The sequence below is a fragment of the Plectropomus leopardus genome, chromosome 19, assembly GCF_026936395.1.
Source record: "Plectropomus leopardus strain MGB_pleo_1.0 chromosome 19, ASM2693639v1, whole genome shotgun sequence".
Taxonomy (NCBI): domain Eukaryota; kingdom Metazoa; phylum Chordata; class Actinopteri; order Perciformes; family Serranidae; genus Plectropomus; species Plectropomus leopardus.
The window spans coordinates 3192608-3204927 of NC_142194.1; the positions used below are offsets into that span (position 1 = coordinate 3192608).

General features: G+C 39.7%; 1 protein-coding gene across 4 annotated transcripts in view; it reads right to left on the reverse strand.

Annotated features, from left to right (window-relative positions):
• The window catches only part of srcin1b (SRC kinase signaling inhibitor 1b), a 137778-nt gene that overhangs the window by 122907 nt on the left and 2551 nt on the right, over positions 1–12320 (reverse strand). The window contains exon 1 of one of the 4 annotated variants that reach the window (XM_088069868.1): positions 1439–2074. The exons of 2 other annotated variants lie outside the window; for them this stretch is intronic. In XM_088069868.1, coding sequence (XP_087925994.1) covers positions 1439–1460 — 22 coding nt within the window. In that variant the 5' untranslated portion in view covers positions 1461–2074. Of the gene's footprint in view, positions 1–1400; positions 2075–12320 lie in introns of those variants that run through there. One more of the 4 variants, XM_088069869.1, reaches the window with a different exon arrangement.

The window sequence follows — 12320 nt, forward strand, 5'->3', positions numbered from 1 at the left end:
AACACATTAGCCAACATCAATTACTTAATACTATATTAAAAAATAATAAAACCGTGTGCCCAAATATTTATTGAAACAAACATTAATGATGTTAATTTGAGAGGAATTTGCTTTATTTTTAGATTATACAATACAATGTTAGAAAAAATATCTTGGTTTTTTAAGACTCTTTTTTAAGACTCTTGAAAGATTGGTTTGAGACATCTTAATACCGATTAAGGCCTTATATTTTTAGATTAATTAATTAAATGCCCTTTAAGAGTTCTTAAGGATCTGTGGGACACCTGGGGTTTGGTACAGGTACTGTCATTTTTTAAAAGACATCCAGCCCTATTAGTGACACGTCACATGACGTGACGAACATAAACCACCACCGTCATCTTTTCCTAAACGTAACAGAGTAGTTTTGCTGCCTGAATCTAACTGGCAACCTTGCCATCATTTTAATGATGCCTCGGGCTTCACATTTTGACAAGTCGGGATGAGATCACATTGGAATAAATGGCATTTGCTTTTGAAAATAATTTATGTGTTGTATTTTTCTAACATGTAATGTATTATTTTGTTACATTTTGTGATTTATTTAATGCTGCGTCATTGTTTTATTTAATCACTGGTAAAGGATTTACTTTTCAGACTCAAATGTGATTATCAATATGATGGGCACAAACTGCAAATTAAATAAGGACAAATCACCACAAAACCAATAACTTTAACATCTGAAGAAAAAATAAATCAAATATGTTTACGCTGCAAATTAGTTTTTGTCATTACAGCTGGACATCTTCCTTCCAAGTAAAGATCAATGACTCTATATTTCCAACCACTGCATTAACATCGACTATAAACCAGCATCATTGTCTGCATCACTCTTTCCATCTCTCTGACCAGCAGCAGCCTCTGTACATCCCTCAATGCCCCCCTTTCATGCTGCCCCAGATGCCAACCACAGAGAGCCAGAACATCAACAGTCTCCAGTAAACAAGTGCTGCTGCTGCCAGACGCAACCGACACCAGCAGACGCTCACACCCGCCACTCCTCTCAGACACACTCAATATCTGCATCTCAAAACACACTTCTAATGCATTTCAAATGGGCTGCAGCACTTAAAAACAGGATAACTCAATCTGAGGCTTTATCACAAATCAAAGCAAATTTAAAAAAAAACTTAGAAGAACTCAGTGTCCCAGATATTATAAATACACACACTGCAGTGCTGCTACAGACTATTTTTAAAAAGTGCCAAAGATGTAGTTTTAACTCTGAAAATCTCTCAAAAGCATGCATGTAGAGACAGATGTGCAGCAAACACAGACACACTGAAGGAGAAAGGTAAACAGCGGTAGTTTCCCAGCACCCCCAGCAGCGCGTCAGAGAAGGGCACTCAAGTTAGAAATACCTGCAACTACAGAATGGACGGAGAGAGAGGGGACATGCCTGGGAAGGAGGAATTGCCCATTCTCCGCCTCGATGCACCTGTTTACGCTCCTCTACCGCGCTGCCGTCACTTTCTCTCTTATCTTCTTTACAACCTCTTCTTTCTTCCCCATTCACTCTTCTTCTTCTGCTGTTTCTCCCTTGCTTTTTGATTTTATCCCTTCCTTCTCAGCGTGTCCATGTCTCTGTGAGAAGCGTGTGGTCGGACGGACGGACGGAGGATGCTCTGCCTGTGTTGAGAGCACGCCGGAGTGCAGAGGCGCTCCTAACCATGTCTTAGCATGGCCACTGAATAAACTCATGTTTTATGGATGCGGAGCCCTCCCCGCTCTGCCTCTCTTAAAGGGCCTGCGTCCCCCCAACCAGCTGCCTTTGAAGTGAGCGCCGTCATTATACGCATTGGATTTTAATCATGTGTCTGTGGGAATATACTGTAGTGTGCATCAGTAATTCAATATGTGGGCTTGACGCCGCGCTCGCTGTGCGGCTGAGGAGGGGAAGAAGCCGATGCTGGGATGAAAAGGAATCAAGAAATGCAGATGTTTCTCTGACACTTTTCGGGACACAAACTCACGGTGGCGATGAATTATGAATAGCGGCGAGCAAAGTGAGGAATAGCAAACACTGATAGCGTATCATGAGCTGCGTACGCATGTGTGATGAAACACTGCAGCTGAACTGCAAGTGTGTGTGTGTGTGTGTGTGTGTGCGTGTGTGTGTGTGTGTGTGTGTGTGTGTGTGTGCCTGCAACAAAGGATATTGTCAAAGTAAATCCTGCACTTGCACAGGCTGTAATTCAATCCTGAGTTGAAGGCCATGAATTAATGAGACAGAGTGTGTGTGTGTGTGTGTGTGTGTGTGTGTGTGTGTGTGTGTGTGTGTGTGTGTGTGTACGTGTGTGTTTGGGTGTGACAGTGTGTGTTCAGGGTCAGAGGGGCTGTATGTCATGCACACTATGACACCTGATAATGGGATCTCCTGTGTGGGGAGCTGGGAAATGTCTGGACACCACAAAACAGGATAGAAAAGATGAAGCAAAATAGGAGTTTCAACAAAAAAAGGACCCTGACGTCAACAAACTATCCTGGTAAAAAAAAAAAAAGAAAAATAAACAGACATTTGATAGATACAAAATAATTATGTAATTGGTGACATTATCAGCAATCGCAATCACATACTGAGGGCACAGATGAAGCAGCAGAACGCAGTGAAAGCTTTCCAGCGCTAAGTTTAATATCTGACCTCTGTAACAGGAGTAACAGAAAGTTTGCTGTAACTCACCTCCGCAGCAGCTGCTTCTCTACTCCATCGATGTGATCTGATCATCTCTGATTGATCCATCCACAAACTGATGGACGGATCGCTCTCCACTCTGTGGTTCCAACGCAAACTGCTGCTGAGGGAAAAAAGGAAAAATATGAAAATTTCCTCCTGTGCTGTGCTCACGTGACACAGAATGATCACAAAAAGACACACGCACAAATAAAAATTAAAGTTTGCTGATCCAGCACCCACAATCAAAAGTTGAACGCTCTTTCAAAGAGTGTACTTCCATTATTATCCTTTTTATTACTGGGATGAAAGGAAAAAAATAAATACAGCAAAGTGATAATTTGCTTGGCAATATTGCATTAATACACAAATGCAAAGTATTTATTTTTTCTGATTATAGAAATTATTCTGTGAGAACAAATGAAACTGTTGGTAGCCTCTAGATAAAACAAAAGAATGATTAAAAAAATAATTTCTTCTAGTTCACTACATTCATTATCCTGCAATAAAAATAACTAATGCGAGATGAACAGACTGAAAACTGAATATTTAGGATAAAAGACAAGTTGATGAAGTTTTCATTTAAATGATAATTTGAATTAAAAATTAAATCAAATTTTAAATTTTAAATTAAAAAAATCAAAATGATTTCAAAAAATGAATAAATCATTACAATTAATGGTGCTGTGGTAACAGTCTAACTTAATGAGTGGTAGTGTGAGCAGGAGACTGATGGTGACTATTTAGTTAGATTTTGCAACCACAGAGTGCCAGGCTTTGGTTTATTTAATTATAACAGTATTTTTTAACAATTTATTATAAAAGTACATTTTCTTTTTAACTGTATTTTATTAAATGTTATAATATCAGAAGTGTATTCAACTTCATTATATGACAGTGGACAGTGGACATTATATGACTGTCGCACATTTCCACACTGGAGCAGGCTGTCGGACATGTCTGCGCTGGAGCGGGCTGTCGGACATGTCTGCGCTGGAGCGGGCTGTCGGACATGTCTGCGCTGGAGCGGGCTGTCGGACATGTCTGCGCTGGAGCGGGCTGTCGGACATGTCTGCGCTGGAGCGGGCTGTCGGACATGTCTGCGCTGGAGCGGGCTGTCGGACATGTCTGCGCTGGAGCGGGCTGTCGGACATGTCTGCGCTGGAGCGGGCTGTCGGACATGTCTGCGCTGGAGCGGACTGTCGGACATGTCTGCGCTGGAGCGGGCTGTCGGACATGTCTGCGCTGGAGCGGGCTGTCGGACATGTCTGCGCTGGAGCGGGCTGTCGGACATGTCTGCGCTGGAGCGGGCTGTCGGACATGTCTGCGCTGGAGCGGGCTGTCGGACATGTCTGCGCTGGAGCGGACTGTCGGACATGTCTGCGCTGGAGCGGGCTGTCGGACATGTCTGCGCTGGAGCGGGCTGTCGGACATGTCTGCGCTGGAGCGGACTGTCGGACATGTCTGCGCTGGAGCGGGCTGTCGGACATGTCTGCGCTGGAGCGGACTGTCGGACATGTCTGCGCTGGAGCGGGCTGTCGGACATGTCTGCGCTGGAGCGGGCTGTCGGACATATCTGCGCTGGAGCAGACTGTCGGACATGTCTGCGCTGGAGTGGGCTGTTGCACATTTGATATCGTTATCATTTTATTGCCCAGCCCTTACAGTATATCAGCATATCGCTATATTATTTTAAAGTCCGATTGCCCAGCCCTTCATATACCCCTTTACAGGTCTCACCCTCCCTCCTCACAGTACAACGGTGTCTAAAACACTCACAAAGAGCATGGTGGTGAAAGCCTTAGAGACTTTCGTATGCCTTCATTTCTTTGTTCTCTGTAAATAAATCTTAACTTAAGTTTATACACATACTTCTGTTTGTCCACCTGCCATTTTATCCAACTTGAGGTGCTACTGAGCCACCTTTAATCACCACAGAGGAAATTCCTTCACCGTGACAGCCCTAATCGTCCACCAAAAGTCGCTATCGTGACAGGCCTCCGGACACGAGTGCAGCTCTGCATGCCGATAAACCAAAGTGGACAGGACGCTGCACACGAGTCAATACAGAGCCTTGTTTGTTGCTCGGTGGCCTGAATTGACTCGCTGGTAAATAAAACATAGTGATAAATTAAAGATGGAGCTTGCTGGGCCTTGAGAGCGCGGACGCTCCCATGCTTATAATGCTCCAGAGTGTCTTCCCTTTGCCCTTGAGGGACACGCCCTCACTTTGCTGCACACACACACATACACACTCATCGTGCACCACGCTACAGGTGGGTAATAGAAAAATATATCAGCATGATGTATGCTCAGCCTTGGTTTCTCTCTCCCGAAATCTCATTGAGAATGGTTTGTGCGCGACATTCTCGGCACCTTTCGGTACCAGCGGTGAGGTAATTAACACAGTAAGTCACAGCTCAGTGAGAGACAAATCGAGCCCTGAAGAGAGAGAAGTGGGGATGTAATTACAGTGAGAAGTGGGATAGGTGAGGGGAAGAGAGTGGGAAAAAGATGAATGGATGGGTCGGAAGTTTACTCCATATTTACCCGATTTAACATCAGTCTTTTTAGTGTTTATGAGGGTTTTACCTTCATAAACACTGGATTTGAACACACATAAACACACAGACTCATTTTCATCTATTTTTGTTTGCATCCACGATTAGTTTCTTATTTGATGAATACCCACTGATTTTTGAAATTCATCAATGTTTTCTTATTTTTGCTTTTCACTTAAGAGAAAAGCAAAAATAAGAGAACACAATTACCAAAATAAGAGAAAAACATTTCGTTTTCACAGCCCACAAATTGTTGCCAAGTGCAAAAGAAAATAAGTTTTAGCTTTAAGGATTTTTTTTTTTTAAATACATGAATATCATTTAATCCAATTTAGAGAGTGTTTTAGAGTAATTATAATAACGGGATTATTAAATTTCAGGGCTAAAGAAATATTGCTATACTTGGTACACTGACACAAATTACTGTCTGTGCATCCCTCTGCTGACCAGAGCTGGAAAGTAACTAAAACATTTAATCAAGTACTATACCTAAATACAAATTTGAGGAACATTTACATTACTTGAGTATTTTAATCTCATGCCACTTTCCACTTTTACTCCACTACACTTCATAAGGAAATATTGTACTTTTTACTCCACTGCAATTATTTGCTAACTTACAAGTGACTTTTCAAATTAAAATTATAAATTTAATTCATTTTTCATGCTAAAAAAAAATGTATCCTTCCATCTTCAGATGTATGTGGACTTGCTGCTTTTCTTTTTGATTCTTTTAATTATCTTGAATTATTAAATGCACGATTTACTAAATGCATGAGTACATATTGTTAATACTTCAATAAATTTACTTCATTGTACTTATATATTTTTACTAAAGTAACATTTATGTGTCGTGCTTTACTTGTGAAAGGGTATTTTTACAGTGTGGTACTACTTTTACTTAGGCTAAGTAAAGGATCTGTATACTTCCTGCTACTGACACGTTTTATGTATATGATATGCACCCTTATTATTATGTATTTTTGAACGTTTGGCAGTGTTTTGTGGACGATAAAACTTCACCCAACTTTCCATCAACATGAGGGTGAAGCAGCTAATGACTGAATATTCATTATTTGGTGAACTATGCCTTTAAGTATGTTGCTGCATGAGGCCAAAGGAGGGCAGGGAGGAGAGGAAGAGGATGTTAAGAAAACTCTTTCCAGGTAAAAGGAGGATGACAGGAGGCTGAGAAGTGACAGGTGGACCGGCTGCCAGGCTGAGTGACTGACGGACTGAGCCCAGAAACAGACAGATGAAGACAGAGGGAATAAATACAGAGCAGGGACAGAAAAGGCAGCAGGACAGAAAGAGATGACAGGATAATTACAGATTCATGGATTCCTGGTTGACCGGTGACAGCGAGAGCAGCTGCTCTCTCGCTGCGTCTGGCTGGGGGAGCTGAATAATGAATCGGGGATGCGGCCGACGCTGCAGACACATACAGTAACAGCACATACATCACACAGAGCGGCAGCAATTACCCACAGACGGAGAGGAAAGGACAGGTGTAGAGGACTTCAAAAAGACTGATGCGGCGTTCCTGGAAATTGCCAGATGTCAAGAAGAGGGACATCGGTTCACGTTAGGCGACAGCGGAGACGTGCACGGACTCAATGAGGGTAAATACAATGAGGGAGCACTAGTTAACTTTTCCAACATGAGGTCACAGCAGGACAGCAACGCTCAGGTGGGCTGTCAAATTCTCCCTTTGAAACCTGAGCAATTTGGCTTGATTTCTCTCAAAAACATGTAAAGACAATGACAAGGATCCTGGCCCAAAAATTAGCATAAATTATTTTAAAAGTATGAAAGAAAATGGTCTGTTGCATTTCTTTGTTTAATGAGGAAAATATCAGAAGATTTTACACATCACGATATTCTACAAGTATTTTGATTTGACAGTATCGATTATTGCGATTTTCTTTCCTTTCTTAAACAAAAACAGAAGTTGAATCATACACTTATAAAAATCAATGCACATCACATGTCTGTCAGTCAGTCTGACATTTATTTCAGCTGCACAGATTAACGGTAAATAATATGCAACACTGATTTTTTTAAGTAAACTGCTACATTTAGCTGTGTGTTTATCTGTTCATTAAGATAGCACCATACACAATTAAATAAAATCAGGCCAAAATAAATTGAGTTCCTGAAATCTTCACACGACACAAATGTGGGCCTTTAAATTAACCTAGGTGTAATATACATGAACAAATTGTACACTAAATTAAACATAAAATATGCGTTTTAAAATAAATAAAACTAGGTTGTTTCTGGAGGGGAAAAAATCTTCTTTTTTTCTTTTTTTAAATCAGCCCGAAGAAAATCACAATACATACAAAAACCAACTTTTTTCCCACCCATAGTTTCTATTATGTCTATTATTTAGTCAGAAATGCTGAAAGTAAGTAGTAAACTCACCATTGGGGAGATATTAGCGCCACACACTGATGTCACATACCGTATACCCTAGTGAAATATCAGTAAGGTATTAAAGTATGAAATACTAAACACCGCCCAGGCCCAACACGTGAGCAGATACAGAAATAAATATGAACCACTGAAAACACAGAGACTCCTTTGCCTCTGCAGTCACATCATCACACTGTTTAAAATGTTTTCATGTACAACATCACATAATTTGCTCCCTCAGCCCCACAGCCATTACGCAGCCCTAACCTGTGCCTGCACCGCCTGCAGCAGCGGCCGTCCTGAGCCTGTTTGATAATTGGTACGAGTCGGGTCGTTGGCCTTACATTAACGGGTCAGGGCAGAGCGTGTACCGAATTGATTCAGACAAAATTGCAGGTGACAGGTTGGTTACAGTACTGAGCTTTATAAAGACTGGACCCGCTCATGACTCTGGACTGAAACAAGACCACAGAGGAGCCAGGACACACTCAGTACCTTTACATGCACAGTTCAGTCGAGCTACGGCTATAGCTCGATTTAATTAGACTACTGTCCTTGTCCCAGTAAGCACCGGGGGAGAATCAATTTATTGACGGAAGTATGTCCAATTCTGCCACGGCAGGTGGAGATATAAACCTACATTATTTATACGGTCTATGATATAGACCAAATCAGAATCTATAATAACTTTATTTACAATAACTTCCGGGTAGAAAACCGCCAGGTCATGTACACAAAATTAAGTGATTAGTATCAAGCCACCTAATAAAGTCAAAATCCTTTTAATTTTGTGCTAAATTTAGAATATTCTCTTGCTGTAAGGCAGCCTTTACCAGCAGGGATCTGAAGCTGTTTTTGACATACCATACTGTGACATAATATCCTATGACCTTACTTTATTTATTTTTTTGACATACTATTCCATGAAATTTAAAAAATTTTTTCAACATACTTTACTAAGTCTGGTTTTTTTTTTTAAATAAATACTATATACATTTTTTTTTTACGTACTATATTATGACTTTCTTTTCCACTTTTTTGGCATGCTATAGTGTGATTTTTTCTCTATTTTTTTGACATGTTACGCTTTGACTCTACATTACTAAGACATTATTCCCTTTTTTGATATACTATGACATTTTTTTAATGTAAAATACAGTTGTTTTTTATTTTTAGACATACTACACTATGAACTTTTTTGAGATTTTACAATGACATTTTATACAACACACCATACTGATTTATTTTATTTTATTTATATATTTTTTGACAATGTATGCTGTATTTTTGACCTGCTGTATCAAGAACATAAGACTCCAGTGTGAAAAACAGTCAAATTACTCTTAACAGCAGAGCTGCTGCTGTACTGCTGCCCCCCTCAGCTCTTGTGGAAGGTAAAGAGGAGCAAATATTCAAATATAGTCAACACTTAAACTGATACTGGTGATTTTTTTTGTTAGTTTTTTTCCAGAGGCTAAAATATGTTTTGCTGCAACCCCGTCCACAGCAGGACATCCACTCAGCTTCCGTGCTGGCGTTGTGGGACTGTTCTTTATTTATCAGAGGAGGGGGGTGGCTTGAGTGTGACTTTTTAATTTAAAATAAATATAAAATACTACAATTCAAAGTCGTATGTCCCTCACCTATAAGCCAAAATTAAAAAAAACAAGTTCTTCCTCAGTGCTTACTTTTAAAAAAAATGCCTGACCTGTTTTGCAGCACCTCTTCCCCCTTTCATAATTAACAAACAGTCCCTCTCTGACCACCGCAGGAGGGCGACTAGGTGCACGTGGAGAATACCTCATCCAGTTAAAGTCTGTCTGAGGTGTGCACATGACCTAATAGCTCAACTGCGATAGTCCAACTTCAAGAAATTTGATTTACTCCGATTTAATTTGGACCAACACATTTACATGTATTTCAAAAGACCAGTTTTACTCGGACTGACACAATAATTTGACTTTTTCTAACATCATGTAAACGTACTAACTGGAAGGTCTACACCGAGACGTTCAGTATTAGGAGCTACAGACATTTTCTGGTTAAAAGAATAAAAAATGCCCCCGACAAGGACACGTTTCTAAAAAGACATAAAGCATCTGACAGACGGGTGAATAGAGCTCAACAGACGGGGAGAGCACTTCAAAGAAAATCAGATTAAAGTGTGCTTCGTAGTAATTGCATTCACACCTTGATATATTTAATTACTCATACAGCAGCATCAAAAAGCCTTGATCTCCCGCTGAAAACAATATGAAGCCAGACTGCAGTACAAACACTCTGTCATTACAGCATTAAAACTCATATCATCATATCAATCTCTTAACATATTGCATCGGGCGAGTCTGTCATTAATTACTTCTTCTTTTCATAGGGGATGAAAGAGGCGACCGGGACTAAAACCGTCTTCAAATCAGCTGGTGTTTGTCTGATGTTAAACGGCTCCAAACACCTTTTGTTTGTCACTGGTTTGGTTTTAATTGAGTCGTTCTATTTTGGGGTTTCACAGCAAATCAGGCAGACAGACACTTTGATGTTTGCATGAATGTGAATTATCGCACCGAAAAGTAGGTCAGGTAAACACTATGTTGTTTTAATGAAGTTCTAGACTGAGTGGGCAGATTTTTAAATGACTCTGCTGGACGTCGTTTTAAAAAAATGATTCAAAGAGACGAATCAGAGACAACCGAGCACTTTGCATTCACTAAAACAGAAAACTTAGATGCCTGAAGGCTTGATATGAGCCTAAAAATCTGCAGAGACTTGACTTTGTGACCTATTAATATTGAAAAATACTCTTCTAAATGTAGTTTTGTCTTTTGGAGCTCTGCCAAACTGTAATCAGCAGCCAAGCAAACAACCAAGATGCAATGTCTCCACAACTTAATGCATTTTTAGCCGCTGGCACCAGAATAAAACAGAGAAAACTCCAAGTTTAGATTAAAGAAATGCTCCTTTCATTATGGAATTAATGAGTTCATACACAAGTAGCTCAACAGCTTCCCTTCCTCTCAAGCATATCGCCTGTTTTTTTCTGTGCAGCTCTGAAAACTCACAAATCACTTATTTATGAACTCGTTCCTCCTTTGAAAAGAGCTCCTTTTCTTTTTGTTATATATTCAAGATTATAATTAATATAGTTTCTTTTGTCTACTGCATTAATTACTAAAAATAATCTATCTTTCATGCCACCTGCAAAATATATCTGTGTGTAGTTGACTAATTACAATCAATTTCATTTTAAAGTAAAACTTCAACTTCCAAATTATCATTTGTTAATCAATTACTCGTCTTCTTTTATATTGAATTTGTTTTTCTCAAATGTCTCCGTGGTAAATGAAGAATCAAAAAACTGAGAAAATTCTCGATCTTTATGGGGCTGTTTCATATGCTTTTCATTCTTCAATTTTTATCATTTTGACTGTGTTCAAATAAAACGTTTCTAACCATTTACACTCCACCAAACTTTACAACATGTTACTAAGTGAAGTCTAATGTGATTTTTATTTTATTTTATGCATTTTAATTGTTCTGCTATTGTTGTCACATAAATATAAATGTCACAAATTGATTCATTAATTAAAATGTAGAGGCTGAAACATGACTAATGCTTCTGTGCAGATGCATAGAGCATGCAAGTTTATCACACTTCATAGGTGGTAGGTTGGTAGGTTTTTTTAGCTTACGCATTCAATGTAATTTGCCTAAAATAATGTAGTTTTACTTTAATATCTGTATGACAAATGTTTGACAAGATTATCAAGTGTTTTTTTATGTTTATGCTGAAATGTTCTCAGTAAAGGCGACACACTTGATTAACAAAAGTGATTTTTCTGATAACTGGTTGTGTGCTGTCTGTCCTGCTTTCCTCCATAATGGCAGAACTCCCAACAGACTTTGGCAACACAGGACATTTGTGGTCCAAAGAAAACTTCATAAGCGGCCTAATTCGGTTGTCAAAGGCTCGATATCAATGTTTCGTTCCAGTTTGGTCAGATTAAAGTGGCCACAAACCAGAAACAACAAATGGCAAAAGCTGCACTATTCATTCCAGTGAGTCCAGTAAAGCCAGGGCTAAACTGTGACCTGCGGTCACTGGGAGACATATGGGAGACAGATACACGACACTTGGTTTCAAAATATTAGTAGGATATGTGCCACAAACTCGCATTTAACAGTATTTAAAAGCAGTTAAATGCCCCCTTGTGTGATTCCAGTATTGCCAACCATTTTAAGTACACAGTGACTGCAAAAGTTGAACAGTTGAACAGATACAGCGGCGCCTTTGACCGTGAGGATTCATCCACTGTGCGTGAGCAACAAACTAACAGCTCTCCAGTTCAGATATTACTAAAATTTGCAAGTCATACTGGTGCTATTTGGTCGTGATCAGAGCTCTACAGATACAAACACACACCTCACCTGCTCACACTACATCCACTACTACTCATTAGGTTAGAGTGTTACTACAGCGCCACGAAACGTGATGATTTATTCTCTGAGAGCTGGAAATAAACTAACAGCTCTCCACTTTACATATTAATTGTATTTGCAAGTCACAGTAGTGCTCCACGGCCACAAAATGTGACTAAATAGTGATGATCTGGAGCTCTGCAAAAGCCCTGCATGTT